Genomic DNA, 15,757 nt, shown 5'->3' on the forward strand with positions numbered 1-15,757 from the left:
TCTCACTCCTTATGCAGCATATCCTTCCAATGGCCAAAGCGCATTTCTACTTTAAGGATTAACCATTTCACAAAAAGACCGGAACGGTCATCGCTCCATGCAGAACAAGCCATTTATTTCCTTGCGCAGAAGATTAGGCTCTTACTTCAAATATTATTTTTTCAAAATAAATAAATAAATGAATAAACTAATAGCTAAAGAAGCAGAAATAAGAAAGTAACATTTTCTATCTGGCTTCTAAAAACTTTGTTGGTTATCGCTCTCTGGAAAAAAGTTGGGTGGTAATAATGCCACCATGAAGGTTGAATCTGTACAGTTATTGCTATAGCTAGAGATTGGGCAAGACTTAAAGGGGTACTCCGCTGCTCAGAGTTTGGAACAAACTGTTCCGAAAGCTGGCGCCGGGAGCTCGTGACGTCATAGCCACACCTCCTCATGTCACACCCCGCCCCCTCAATGCAAGTCTATGGGAGGGGGCGTGATAGCTGTCACGCCCCCTCCCATAGGCTTGCATTGAGGGGCGGAGCGTGACGTCACACGTGGGCAGAGGCGTGACGTCATACGCCGCCGGCCCTGTGGTCGCCGGTAATCAGTCCCGGAGCGAACACGCTCCGGGGACTGATTACAAACGGGGTGCCGCATGCAAGATCACGGGGGTCCCCAGCGGCGGGACTCCCGTGATCAGGCATCTTATCCCCTATCCTTTGGATAGGGGATAAGATGTCTAAGCACCGCAGAACCCCTTTAAAGAAAAAAAAAAAAAGACATGGCTGCTTCTTTAAACAGCGTCACACCAGGCCACTGGTTGTTTGTTGTAATACAGTTCAGTCCCATTCACTTAGGGTATGTTGACACTACGTATAATGAACGGAATCTTCGCTCGTAGAATTCCGCGAGCGGAGATTCCATTCTGGCGGCCGCCGTTGTAATACTTCGGCAGTAGGACCGCCCGGCACTGCGCCGTCACCATTGACGGCTATGCAGTGTTCGCGGACTTCCGCGCAAAGAATGTTCTTTCTTTGCGCGGAATAATTGTCCGCCGCTGAAATTCCGCAGTGTGAACGGGTCTTGTGGAAGACCCATTCACACTGATGTTTATGTTCACAGAGCCTAATTCCGTTCGCGGCATTCCGCTCACGGAATTCCGTGGGAATTACATACTGTGACCATAACCCTTAAATGGACAATGTCATTTGGAAAAGCTTTTTATAAAATGTAGATTACATAAATGTTCAGAACGCTGGAGTGCCGGGCAGGAGATCGCCGGGGGGATAAGATGTCCAGGGATGGAGTATCCCTTTAAATCAGTTGCACAATTTATTCCATTGCTGTATCTTCTAGCACATGTATATGAAGTGGATTTGTACCCAGTGGTAGAATACACATCAAAAGAGGTTGTTCAAGATGAGAAAAAACAGGTCTGATTTCTTCCAGAAACATCACCACATATTTCGACAGGTGGTGTCTGGTATTGCAGCTTGGCTCCTTAAAAGTTCAACTGTGGCCCTGTAGATGTTGCAAAATTACAACTCCCCGCATGCCCCCGACTGGGAGTTGTAGTTTTGCCACATATTCCGGGCCACTGCACTGAGCATGTGCCACAATATAAAGAGTCTCCATGACTATAACACATATCACCATAGAATTTTCCCCAGGAGAGTTGACATAAAAGTAGAGTGTTGCTTACCCAGGTGGTAGTTTTGGTATTATGGTCAATAAAGAATGGCCTGCCATTTGGTGCTATTCTCATCTCCCAACCTGGCGGTAAGAAGCTCTGCGCCCCTTTGTGCTGTGGTTTAGGAGAATTATAAGGGGATGGTTGTGGAGACTGTGGGTTGGATAGTGTATCCTTCACTGCGCGGCGCACTGGGAAGTCTTTTGCACCCTGTACGGTCAAACACAATGCAGACGTAACGTGGATTAATGACAATTAGTAACGTAAGACATCCATGCAAAAAAAAAAAAAAAAAAAAACATAAAAACTTCAATATATTAATTAACAAAAACCCTACAGCAATCGGCACCAGTAACATTTCCCACACATTTATTAGCTGCAAACCAAGTGTTACTCATGCCGGCTTTTAATCTGTGTTATTACGAATGATAGTGCTATTATTATCATCAATTTGTACAGTCACAGTATATACAGTCACCTTTGTAAAACAGCACAGCTCTATATTTAAATCTACCTTCATGCTTAAACTAACGTAATACATTACTTATCGTGTACTGATTTTGAGCCACTACTTGCATCATACTGCAGAGCTGCATTCACAATTCTGCCGAATTTAAAGAATACTGCGTTGATGTTTCTTAGAAAGTTACACGTACACTTCAGATAGCTCAATATCTATTTGTTTAAAGGGGTACTCCGGTGGAAATCTTTTTTTTTTTTTTTTTTTTTTTTTTTAAATGAACTGGTGCCAGAAAGTTACTTCTATTAAAAAATCTTAATCCTTTCAGTACTTATTAGCTGCTGAATACTACAGAGAAAATTCTTTACTTTTTGAATTTCTTTTTTGTGTTGTGCACAGTGCTCTCTGCTGACACCTCTGTCCGTGTCAGGAACTGTTCAGGGTAGCATAGGTTTGCTATGGGGATGACTTTCTCCTGCTCTGAACAGTTCCTGATAAGTGCATCAGGTGTCAGCAGAGAGCACTGTGGACAAGCCAAAAAAAATTTCCTCTGTAGCAAACAGCTGCTAAAAAGTACTGAAAGGATTAAGATTTTTTAATAGAAGTAATTAACAAATTTGTTTAACTTTCTGGCACCAGTTCATTTAAAAAAAAAAAAGATTTCCCCCGGAGCACCCCTTTAACCCTCCCATATAAACACATGCTCAGCGTGGGTTATGTTACATGTCTTTATAGGGGATAGAAGGGAAAATGCTTCTGCCGGATACCTCTAGTAGCATATAGGGGTTGTCTCAGGATTAAAAGTTATCCCTTATCCACAGAATAGAGCATAACCAGGTGATCATAGGTGTGTGAGTTGGGGGTCCGACCACTGGGACCCCAAACCCATCACAAGTCCGAAGGTCACCTAAATGAATGGAATGACAGAATGCATGCCAAGCCTCCGCTCCATTCACTCTCTATGGTAATTCCAAACAATGGATAGAAATTAACTAAGACCTTGATTCATTGAGATGACATTTGACCTTAATTCTTTTGATCAATGAGGGTCCCAGCGGTCAGACCTGTCAACAATTAGCTGGTTTAGTCTTATACTGTGCACAGGGGATAACCCCCATAACACTCCTGGGAACAAAGGACTGAGCACATTCAACTCCCAACATGCCTGATCCTTTTTTCCCCCTCCGAAATCTAATTCTTTGGGCACAACAGATCAGTGTTCCCAACCAGTTTTAATATTTTTTAATGAATAAGGTGGTAACACCGAAACACGTCAGGCCTGATGTGTAGTGTTTTTATGTTGTGTGGATTTTATTTACTATTTTATGGCTGAATTAAATAAAGTAGAAAATAAACTTTTTTTTTTTTTTTTTTACCTGGAGATGTGCTTTTGAACCACTTTTTTCTTAAGTTGTGGTGTGCCTCCAGCTGTTGCAAAACTTACAACTCCCAGCATGGCAGGACAGCCTCTGGCTGGGAGTTGTAGTTCTGCAAGAACTGGAGGCACACCGGATGTGAAACTCTATAATAAATAATCAGCTGGTCCTACTAAAATGGGAATACTGTTTGCTGCAGAGCATTATGGGAGCGCCATATGCTCTCCATAGACACTTAAAAGGCAGGGGCTGCTGGGAAAAAAGTCAACTGTGAATGCAGCACTGCATGAGAACAGCATGAAACAGATTCTCTGACTTAGAATCAGTACGAGATCAGTAACTACAATATTACGCTACAATATTCAACAGTACCTCCATATTATATCCACATACAATAATACGTGTTAAAGGTTCACACTCAGATGATGTCATTGGACGGAGTCAGACTAGGAACCTTCCATTCAATGCAATGTGACTGTAACATGCAGGTAATCCCATTGTTTTGAGTGAGAGATCCTGACTCCAACAACACCTACTGCACCCAGAAGGATGGGGGTTTAAATGGGCACCCCCCCCCACCAGACTCCAATGACATCATCTGACTTGTCATGGGGATTACACATGGTAGGGTCAATCACAGACAAGCAAAGATTAAGAAGCATATTCTTAGTATTCTTTGGTAGACTTGAGATACCTTAAAGCTGCTGCATATTGCAACACAAGTCGTTAAAGGGGTCCTCCGGTGAAAACCTTTTTTCTTTTAAATCAAATAGTGGCAGAAAGTTAAACATATTTGAAAATTACTTCTATTAAAAAATCTTAATCCTTCCTGTACTTATTAGCTGCTGAATACTACAGAGGAAATTCTTTTCTTTTTGGAATGCTCTCTGATGACATCACAAGCACAGTTCTCTCTGCTGACGTTATTATAATAATAATAACACTTTATTTATTGTTGTCCTTAGTGGGATTTGAACCCAAGTCCCCAGCACTGCAAGGCAGCAGTGCTAACCACTGAGCCACCATGCTGCCCTTAGCATACATCTGCTATGCATGATTGCTAAAATGGACAGAGATGTTAGCAGAGAGCACTGTGCTCGTGATGTCATCAGTGTTTCAAAAAGAAAGGAATTTCCTTTAATAAGTACTGGAAGGATTTAAAAAAAAATTATAGAAGTAATTTACAAATATGTTTAACTTTCTGCCACCAGTTGATTTAAAAGAAAAAAGGTTTTCACCGGAGTACCCCTTTAATGGATTTCACATTTCTTATGCCCTTTATGTGATCCGATTTTTGTTGGCACAGGGCTCATTTTTCCATCACATGTAGTGAAAGGACCAGGGATTCAAGAACTTACCTATTCTCTCCCAGATCGTACGAATCCAACCAAATGGTTTTTAGGCTGTATTTTAAGCTTCTATGGGCCTCACACCTTATCTGTCTCAGGGGCTTCTGTAGACCCCATACTTGTTCCTATCAGCACTACGTTGCCAACAGATAAAAAGATTTCCCAATATAATTCTGTAATGGTGGCCATACACATTCAAAAAGCTGTCGGATGACGCTCACCCCCGATCCTTCTCGCCCCTGATATCATCTGTTGGGGGAGTGTTGGGAAGCCACTGTACACATTACACAGTTGGTAAGTCCTAAAGAAGTTGGGGGTTTGCACGAATTTCCACCAATGTGATTGGGGGCCTTGAGGGGGTGTTCATAAGCTGCTGGTAACACCTTATTTCCCTTTATCTCCCTTGAGAAGAAATTCATCATGTCTGATCCCTTTTTGACCCGAAAACACTTACTATACATAAAATTGGCCTCTGGTTCCACCAAAATCAGTGGGTGCGGCAAATGTGTATGGCCACTTTAAGGCACCCAAGTACCAGGTGTCACTATCCCAGGGTGGGTTATGGTGGAAACAACCATCATCAGTAAGGCTAAGAGAAAGGTATGGGCAGACACTATTGCAAAAGCCATCTAGTAAACCCTCAGGTGCAGAGAGGTACAACGAAAACCAAAAGGGAGGTGCACACCTTTTAGCAAAACAATATGCAAAAATCGCAATACAGTAGAAAAAGATAAAAGGTGGCACTCATCCAGTTGTGGTTAAAATCTTTATTCAGTCCATCTTTACAATGTTCCTGGTAGTTAGCACAACGCTGAATGAACTGGCAGAGAGGCTAAAAGGTTCAGCTTTGTGCTGACCACAGACTCTCTACGGGGACATTTTTAAGATGGACTGAATAGAGTCAAAGATTTTAACCACAACTGGGTGAGTACCAACTAGATCTTTTTTTGTGCAGGAAAGCATGGGAACAGAGTTCCTATTCTTTTTCCAAAGTAGGAACACTGTTCCCTTTAGCAGGACTCCTGCAGGACCAGCCCATGAGTTGGGAGAAATCTTGGGTGAGTTCCCACACTTCTTTCCCAGGACTTGACTCCTGATGGAAGCCATAATTTGAAGGTGACTATTTGGAGGTAACTTTTCTCTGTGTATTCCCATGAATTTGGTAGTATGTCCTTAAGAAATACCATTAATGAAGACCAATATACAAACATAAATTTAACAATAAATTAAAAGAACATTGCAAATCTTAACATTGAAATGTAAAAATGTAATATTAAAAGGAGAACTATATTGCAGAAAAATGTATCCCCTATCCTTTGGATCGCAGTGGTCCGAACGCAGGGACCCCACGCAATCCCCTGCACAGCACCCCTGCTTCCTCCATGATCAGGGCGTGTTGACTCCCGTGAAAAGCGACGGCTAACTCGCCCCCTTTATGTAGCTCTATGCGAAAGCTGGAGATACCCGAACGGTGTATCTCCAGCTCTCCCATAGAGATAAATGGAGGGTGCATGTGAGCTTTGTGCGGGGGGGGGGGGTCCACACATGCTGTTCCTGGGGACTGCCGGGGTGCGGTGCAGGAGAACTCGATGGGTCCTAGCGGTCGGACCCGCCACGATCTAAAACTTATCCCTAATCCTTTGAATTGGGGATACATTTTTCTGCACAATAGTTTTCCTTTAACCCAACACAGGACAATTCACATATACAAGAATCCAACCAACAAACACAACATACAGTACATAGAAAAGTGTACAGATAAGGGTACAAACATGAGAGCACAAAATGTTTAAACAAAATACGCATTAAGAAGTAGTTTAAGGAAAGTTACGCAGTGCATATGAATGAAACCAAAGAAACCAGATGAGAAGAGATTTGTCGTTATAAAGCATGAAGAGCGAGAAGAAGAGAGGCCCGAGAGGCCGTCAGCCGCTGCCGAAGTTAGACAATGAAAATAAGACTGCGGTGGCTTGATAAGCGAAGAAGAAGAGGAGAAGGTCCAGATTAGATGAGGCACAATCTCACCTCTAGTGGAGCAGATAAAGTAACTGTGGGGGAACTGAGACTACGAGGCCGCCTGATCTGAGGTTCACTCAGATGGTTGCTACTGTTTGAGGTGGATCCCACCGCACCGTCTTCAGCGTGCTAGTTTAGAGGCAAAACATAGTTAGCAATGTCCAGCAATCCTAAATACCATCAATAAAAGAAGAATGAGCTTCGACTGGAAGAATAATCCAAACCAACACCAAGTCCATCCTAGTGTAGACCCCCTTGGGGACTTTGAGAACACCATCTTAGGAAACACTACTTATAAAGGTTTCTCCAACTGTCAAAACCCTCTATTTTACTATTTCCTAACCAGTGTGCCTCTAGCTGTTGCAAAAAATTTCTGATTTTTATTTTATTTTTTGAACACTATTATGGGGGCAGCCATCTTGCCTGAACAGTTTTAAACAGCATTTAGAAATATGCTTTACAGCAGTCATAGGCCACCTTAGACTAAAGCTATCCCATTGACATGAATGGCAAAGGTGTCTGGGCATGTTCTGTGACTCTTTCAAACTACAGGGAGGGGTAGGCTGATGTGCGAGCAACTGCCATTGTGTGTACCTCAGTATATTGGTGTCACCTTTCACTGTAATGCTTTCTGTGCTGATAAGGAGGAGACTTCTGGGAAATTATCTGTACAGAACAGGAAGTTTCCGCTTAGTTTTAGGCCTAGTGGCCAAAATGGGAATTGCAAGATTTAGGATTATTTTAATATATAGATTGTATAATGGAACTCCTTCTGTCCCAGTTAGGGACCTAAGCTATAGCTGATGTTGTTTGTGTAGTACATCTCTGTCTGTAGCCCTATGACAAACCTTCCTCATTCAATTATAGTCTTTTAAAGGGGCACTCCACCGAAAAACATCTTATCCCCCAGCATAACGATCTCCGGCACGGCAGCCCAGTAATCCGTGCACGGAGTGAACTCTGTCTATGGGAGGAGGCGTAACCGCTACGTACTAGCCGCCACGCCCCCTCCCAGAGACATCAATGGAGGGGGGGGGGGGGGTCCTCCGAGTTCCAGACGCCACCGCTGCCGGCCCGGAGATTATCCTTTGGATAGGGGATAAAATGTTTTTCGGTGGAGTACCCCTTTAAGGTCTATTAGAATATGGACACTGATGTTGATAGTTTATTGGACCACACAAAGCAGAGCAAACAAAATCCCAAATCCCTTCGATCCCCAATATCATTGATCCCTGATAAGACCAGGACTAAAGGTAACACAGATGGGAAAAGTGCTAATGTATCTGCCTGGGATGGATCTTCATACCTGCACAATTGGACGGGTCCATGTTGTGGTGCGATTGTTATGATTGACATAATATGTGCGTCCTTTACCATCTTTCCTTTCTTCCCAGCCTGACGGTAAACCCGGAGTGGTATGTACATAGGCCACCGATGGCTGTTTGTATGCAAGAAATTATTACCATACTGTGATCATTAGGAAAACGCAACAACAATTTATAGAAAATATTCCTGTTCTCCCTAAATCCTGTCAATTTGAATCTTAAAGAGCAAAACCAGTCAGATATAGATATTATTCCGTAGTAGTTTAGGTTAACATTCTCTTCACTAGGGGGCAGTATTACAGTAATTAAAGAGGTTTCCCCTTTTGTAAAAGCAGTGTTGCCCAACTGGTGTGCCTCCTGCGATTGCAAAACTACAACTCCCAGCATACCTGGACAAGCAAAGGCTGTCTGGGGATGGTGGGATTTGCGGTTTTGCAACAGTTGGAGACACACTGGTTGGGAAACACTGTTGTGAAGTGATGCAGTATCATTAGGGTAGTCTACATTTTGGTGGGACTGTCATTGATCCTGAGAATAGAGGGGACACAGTGCAGGAGTAATGCATTGCCACAATCTTATTTCTCCCTGCACCCAGGAGAAAGAGTATGAAATCTGTTTTGCATACTGAAACATGATGGGAGTGAGGCTTAGAATAAAAACAAGTGAATAAAACTGTATTACTGTATCGTTGATGGTAATCTCAGAAGTGACAGGAATTGCTCTCTAATACCAAAAACAAGTTTATAAACATTTTTTTTTATTTTCTTTGGTTTTCAAAAGGTGAACTTAAATGTCAGCCATGATGGGCGAAAGTTTAAGGTTCTCCAGAATTAGAAATACACACATGCTATCACCAAAAAAATAGCACCACACCCGTCCGCGGGTTGTGTCTGTATTGTATTGCACATCAGTTCCATTGACATGTATCATGGCACTGAGCTTGAAGGCAGCCTGTAGATAAGAGTAGTGCTTGCTTCATGAATTCTAAATTTAATAGGGGCGTCTCTAAAACAAATAATAGTCTTTTAAATCTATTTCTAAAAGTTCTGACCCCCAGATACAAAAGACAAGGTCCCCGTATAATCAATAAGGAACCAAAACGAGGGCTCTTCCTGTAAATGTTCCCATCACATCCACTAATATCCAGGTGACTGTGCATACATCGCACTTCTACATACACATCCATTGACCCTCAAAGTAGTTTGGGTTCCAGCTGTCAGACACCCCCCCCCCCACCACCACCACCACCACCCCAAAAAAAAAAAAAAAAAAAGTCGGACCCGGATTAATTTGGGCCCCAAGTAGAAGAACAACAGCTCTATGAACCTGTACAATCTTATCTGTTTTTAAAAGTTAGATACAAGTTGGAATCTACCATCTCACTAAGAAAACTAAACATAGGCGGTGAAAATAGGATAACGTATTGGAAAGATGTTACACTGCTGTCATGGACTCCATTACAATGGAAAGCATGAAGTCAGTGCACAATCTGTTACATGACTGACCGATTGAGTCTATAGGTGTTCCGTCACAATGTCTAACATTTCATGGGATAAATAGCACGGCATAGAGCCTGTTCTTTGCATCAGTTTTAAAGAACTGCCATTTGAGGCTTCAATCGGAGTCTCTGATGGTAGTGCCTTACACGTGGGCTACATAGGTGGTCTACAAACTGCAAACTGAACATAGTTATGCCTTGGTAAAGCAAAGTTAAAAGGTAGTTTACACTGTTGGCATTAACTAATAGTAGTGACTTGTGAATACATTTTAAGGTCAACAACTTAACATTGTCATCGGGTAAATATAAACCAAAAATAGAGACGTACACTTGAATAAAATGACAAGAAGTAAACAACAAATCAATGTGATGGCTAGTTCTGAAATATTATATGCATAATGGAATTTCAGCCCATTTGGTCTAACAAGCCTACAACTGATGATCTGGCCATTGGTCACCATTGTTCTTCACCAACCCTACAGAGCATAGATTCATTACCGTGGATTCCTCTCCACCAGTCACAGTTGAAGACCGCATTCTTCCCGTTGGGGTGCTGGGCTGTTGAATGATAACGTGACCATTAAATAAAACTCCAGGGTCAATGTGAGGAATGAGTTAGAGTTAGCCGAGAAGGTGAATTGTTAAGGAGGAGGGGTTAGATTGACACAAATAATTAGGTAAATAATTTAAGATTGTCATTGATCGGGTTGATTTCTTAACAGACGTAAAATTTTCAAGATTGTCTCTAATGCTTAATGTAATCGTCAACCAACAAGGGCCATGTGTCCAGCGTGGGCCAAATTTATTTTTATTTTTTTCTGGGAGAGTTCCTGGAAAGAGTAGGAGACTGTAAGTATGATGAGCGGAAATCTGAGAGAGTGATACGTGAGTGATAGGAATTACTAATGACCAACTAGTGACAGCATAATTGCCCAACACTGGCTCTCAAATACAAGTGTTATGATGAGGCATCGGTCAGATGTCAACATGTCAACTTCCCAACCCAAGCCCTGAATGAATTTCATCCATCTCGATAAAAATTTTAACTAATTTTCCAAAACATTTACCTTAACAACTTATAAAATTACCATTGCTCTCCTCTCAACATATTGCTACAGCCAGTGATTGGGCATTTCCTATGTATTGAAATTAGAAAAGGAAGCACTTGGCAGCAGGGCTTGGCCATGTGGTGTTATAGGGGGCGAGTATGTTTTTTTCTATTTCCTCCAACCCCAAACTCTTTTAAATATTAAAAAGGGAAAAAACTAATGCAACTAATAAAGCAGACATGGAAATTAAAGGCCATTTAAAAGAGTCTTGTCTTTGGTGTGCCAAAAGCACAAATGGGTTAATCGTGGCACATTTCAAAAAGTTGATCATCACTTTGAAATGAGTTTTACAGAAGAATAAAGCTAAACAATGCTCAGGTTAGGAAATTTCTGATTCTGAGTTGTTTTTTCTGTGACCTCCCAACTTTCTTTGTTTCCTTCTTTCATCATGAAAGTCCAATCTCCAGTTAGGCTATTAATAATGTAGTCGACTCGTCACCGCTTCTCACGAGTTCAACATATTCTCCTCTTGCTGCTTCTGTCATTTTTTCCCATTGGCTACAGGGCTATCTGTGTCCGTTTTAAAGTAGGGTATAAAAGAAGAGGAGATACCCACTTCAGGTCCACTTCATCTATAAGACTATCATCCAAAGGGCTTTAAACCATTGAGTAATTCGCTCTTTAATTCACTCTTCAACTTCAAATTATTATTTTTATTATTATTTTTTATCTTCCAGTTTTGCGGTTGTAAGACATATTGATCTTTAAGAAGACAATTAGATAAGTCTTCAATTACAAACTAGTTTGCCGCACCTAGCTCACACAATGGGGGAGAGCAAAACCTGTGCAGAGGAAACGTTAACCAGTTACCCATAGCAACCAATCAGATTGCTTCTTTCATTTTTCAGAGGCCATTTCAAAAACAAAAGAAGCGATCTGATTGGTTGCTATGGACAACTGGTCAACATTTTTCCTCTGCAAAGGTTTTAATAAATTCCCCCCATAATCCTTATATAAGTCCTATATGTTATTAGAGTAAAACGTGTAACGTACCAACAGAAGGGAAACAAGTAGAGGGAACGACAGAACAAAACATTATTATGTTGTTTCCATAAAAACCTTGATGAGAATCTGTCATGGTGTTGGACTTATATAACCACCCATAAAGAGTGACCAGTCCCTGTAGGCGGCTAAGTTGGGTTCTGGAGGTTAGGATCTTTAAGTCTTCTTTGCACATACAGTACACAGAAGACTAACACTGTTTAATTTTTCCTAATGTGGACAATCAATTTAAGCTCTAAAAATCATTTATGAAAGGCGTTATCCCAAGATTGAAAGTTATAACGAATCCAGAGATCAGACCATCACTGATAAGCTAGTTAAAGGGGTACTCCGCTGCTCAGCGTTTGGAACAAACTGTTCCGAATGCTGGAGCTGGGAGCTCATGATGTCATAGCCGTGCCCCCTCAATGCAAGTCTATGGGAGGGGGCGTGACAGCCGTCACGCCCCCTCCCATAGACTTGCATTGAGGGGGGGGGGCATGAAATAATTAGGGGCGGGGTTATGAAGTCACGAGCTCCCGGCGTTGACTACAGCGTTCGGAAAAGTTTGTTCAAAACGCTGAGCAGGGGAGTACCCCTTTAAGCTAAGCTCAGATGGCCATTGGGCTCCGACCCATGACTGGTTGAAGCCCAACTGACACTGCAGGGTCCTGATGGACCTCATTGACATGAATGAGGTCCGGCGTGTGTCCAATATTTTACAGGAGATGAGTGGAGAAAAAAAATGCAGTATTTTTTTCTCCACTCAACTCCCATCCTTCTGATGGACTGACCATGACAGAGCTCCCTTTAGCAGAGCACAACAGCAGTGTAAACGAGCCCTTATCCTCTATCCAGTAAAAAGGTAATAATCCCATCTTGAGTTAACCCCTTTATAAAATGAGCTAAACAGATTCCACTAAGTGTACGAGGTATACACATTGGGGGAAATTCATCAAAATCTGTCCAGAGGAAATGTTGACCAGTTGCCCATAGCAACCAATCAGATCGTTTCTTTCATTTTTTAAAGGCCCTTTCAAAAATGAAAGAAACAATCTGATTGGTTGCTATGAGCAACTCGGTAACTTTGCCTCTAGACAGGTTTTGAGACATCTCCCCCCATTGACTATACAGCACCCTATAAAAAAACATCAACTAGACTACGGGAATGGTTAAGTTTTGGTTCAGTTTTTTGGTCTTTTCAATGGCAGAACTATAAATTCCCTGCAATAAAATTGATATGATTGGATAAATCAAGTACAGTAATTAAATTGATATGGAAGAAACAAAGACTCCAAACCACCAAGGATATCACCGTAACTACCATCAAGGAGGAAACTGAAAATTTAACACCATGTCAAAGCCAAATAATTTTCAGAAATCTGCTTTCTTTACACAGGAAAAAGCTCATCAGAGTACGAAGAAGAAAGAAAAAAAAATAACAGAAAATAAGTGATGCGAACTCCGATTTACCATTGCTAAATGAGCCTGCTCCGCAACGCCATCTGTCACACTGCAAGACCTCAGTCTCGAGGACGGTTCCCTCTGCTGAAAAACAGATTACAGAAATTCTCTCAATGTTTAGAAAATGGTCAAAATTAATGAGAACATCCAAAACAGACACAATGAATGCCCTATCTACTATTCCTTATTGAATTAAGGAAGAATGTGTTTTCAAGAAAGATCACCAGGTTGTATTGCGAATAAATGTTACCTTTTGTCTCTCCCAAGCTGTTTGCTGAAGCAGAGAAAAAATTTGGTGTCTATGATTAGTATTTATAATCCCTGGGACTAAATTCTGGCACAGCTCATTGGAGAAAAAAAAAGTAAATAAAAAATAAAATCTTCAATTTTACCACAAGGTTTTTAATCTAAAAAGTAATAAAAAATTTCCTTCTAAAATAAAATAAAATTATATATACAGCAATACAAGATAGTTGCAGCACTCCAAGTGTAGAAAAAAAAAAGTGGCTTTATTCACAAATACAGGTGCAACGTTTCAGCTGCCCATGCAGCCTTATTCAAACATTCTGCATGGGCAGATGAAACGTTGCACCTGTATTTGTGGATAAAGTCACTTTTTATTTTTCTACACTTGGAGTGCTGCAACTATCTTGTATTGCTGTACCTGGATTGGGGTCTTACACCGGACCCAACTAGTCGCTTGCACCCTCTTATTTTTCTGCAATTTTGCTTTTGTGTTGTGCTGCTTTCCCAGTATTTTTATACATATATATATATATATATATATATATATACACACACATATATATACACATACATATACACAAACACATATATAAAAACATTTTTATTATTATTTTAATTTTTGTTAAATGTATTTAATTAATACATTTCACAATTTTCATTTTTTTAAAAGCTCCAACAGCAGCCAACCTACATTTTGATGGTTTCCATGTAAAAGCAGATTTTCCTACAATGCACTAAGCAAAAATGAGATCATAAGATTGGGTTTACATAATAGTTTTAGGGCATGTTCGCATGGCAGATCAGTGTTTCCCAACCAGGGTGCCTTCTGTTGTTGCAAAACTACGACTCCCAGCATGCTGGGAGTTGTAGTTTGGCAAGAGCTGATGTCACCTTGGCTGGGAAACACTGTGGTAGATAAAGAAGCTGAAAGTTCAGCATCCACATCACAAATATGAGGCCCCCTATGGGTTTTAGGGTAGTGTGGATTTGGTTTGCTTTAAGACATAATAGGGCCAATTTGCATCCTGGCTATTTGACATGGTTTCCGTGCAGAAGTTTACCAATAAGTGACATCACTTATACTCATTTCTTTCTGCAAATCTATGCCGCAGAGATCATGATTTGGCATGATTTTGGCACAAAATAGGTGCAGAGACATTTCAAAAGTTTTAATCAGTGGGGGTCTCAGTGCTGATCCACCAATCAGGAGAACGGACAAGGAGAAGTGTACGGTAGGGCACTTCACTCCCAGGCTTATGGTGATCTCTCTCCAGCTTCCCTGGATGGCTCCATGGAGCTGCAGATGGCTACAAGCAAGGGAGTGAAGCGCGCTTCTCCCTACTCCTTCTGCGGATCAGTACTAAGACCCTGACGGATCAACATTTTTGACTTGTCTCCAAGGCTTGCGTCGATATCTGTCCAACTTCTCTGGATGGCCCCATAGACTCTGGGGCTGCAGATCGCTACGAGCCAGGAAGTTAAATGTGCTTCTCCCTACTCCTCAGTACCGAGGCCCTGACCGATCAAAATTTTTCACTTGTTTCCCAGGCTTATGGCGATATCTGTCCACCTTCTCTGAATGGGCCATAGACTCCGGGGCTGGAGATGGCTGCAAGCCAGGGACTGAAGCGCGCTTCTCCCTACTGCTCCAATTCAGTGGACAGGTTGTATGGCGCTGCAATGATGTTTTTCTAATCTTTTCAACCCTTTTAAAGGCCAAAACATCACAGATAGGAAAGGGTCAGATGACTGAGGAGCAGGAGAAGCTAAAGCTCTGCTGGGATGATGTGAAGATCTCAGTAGATTGTAAGTTTCAGAATCCTAATTACTTGTAATTTGTTGACACAGTTGTAATTGCAGGCTGGGCATGTCATGGTGGCGCAGCAGATGTGTGCCAACTGCAATCTTACTACTTACAATAAGTGAACTGAACTGTTCCCCATTGGACTCCGAATTAATCTGTAGCCTCCGGTTAAGCTCCTCAGAAAGTTCCAAAGCGCTGGCCCGGGAGACTGGAGAGGCAGGTGGCGGCAGCGATGCGTTCAGAGTGTCACTGCTCAGGCTCATTTCTTCAGAAATGGTCTCCCATGGCTGCAGAAGGAACAAACCAGCTTTAATATCAGACACGGACATTAGCCACTTGCTTCATTTTCAATATTTGCTAAGTAAAAATAGATGTGAGTCAATGGCTCACAATAGTTGGTGAGATGCTTTTATTTTGTGCAGAAATCATCTGAAATAGTTCTATGGATAACAGA

The 15,757-nt window shown here is 41.6% G+C and overlaps 1 protein-coding gene across 9 annotated transcripts in view; it reads right to left on the minus strand.

Annotated features, from left to right (window-relative positions):
• Nucleotides 1-15,757, minus strand: part of NEDD4L (NEDD4 like E3 ubiquitin protein ligase) — a 365,727-nt gene that overhangs the window by 43,563 nt on the left and 306,407 nt on the right. For 8 of the 9 annotated variants that reach the window (XM_056544621.1, XM_056544679.1, XM_056544640.1 and 5 more), the window contains 6 exons: nucleotides 15,417-15,590; nucleotides 13,263-13,337; nucleotides 10,198-10,257; nucleotides 8,183-8,314; nucleotides 6,886-7,005; nucleotides 1,688-1,885 (listed from right to left, as the gene is read on the minus strand). In XM_056544621.1, the coding sequence (XP_056400596.1) occupies nucleotides 1,688-1,885; nucleotides 6,886-7,005; nucleotides 8,183-8,314; nucleotides 10,198-10,257; nucleotides 13,263-13,337; nucleotides 15,417-15,590 (759 nt within the window). The remainder of the gene's footprint in view (nucleotides 1-1,687; nucleotides 1,886-6,885; nucleotides 7,006-8,182; nucleotides 8,315-10,197; nucleotides 10,258-13,262; nucleotides 13,338-15,416; nucleotides 15,591-15,757) is intronic. The other variant, XM_056544630.1, reaches the window with a different exon arrangement.

Source organism: Hyla sarda, chromosome 1 (assembly GCF_029499605.1).
Source record: "Hyla sarda isolate aHylSar1 chromosome 1, aHylSar1.hap1, whole genome shotgun sequence".
NCBI classification, from domain to species: domain Eukaryota; kingdom Metazoa; phylum Chordata; class Amphibia; order Anura; family Hylidae; genus Hyla; species Hyla sarda.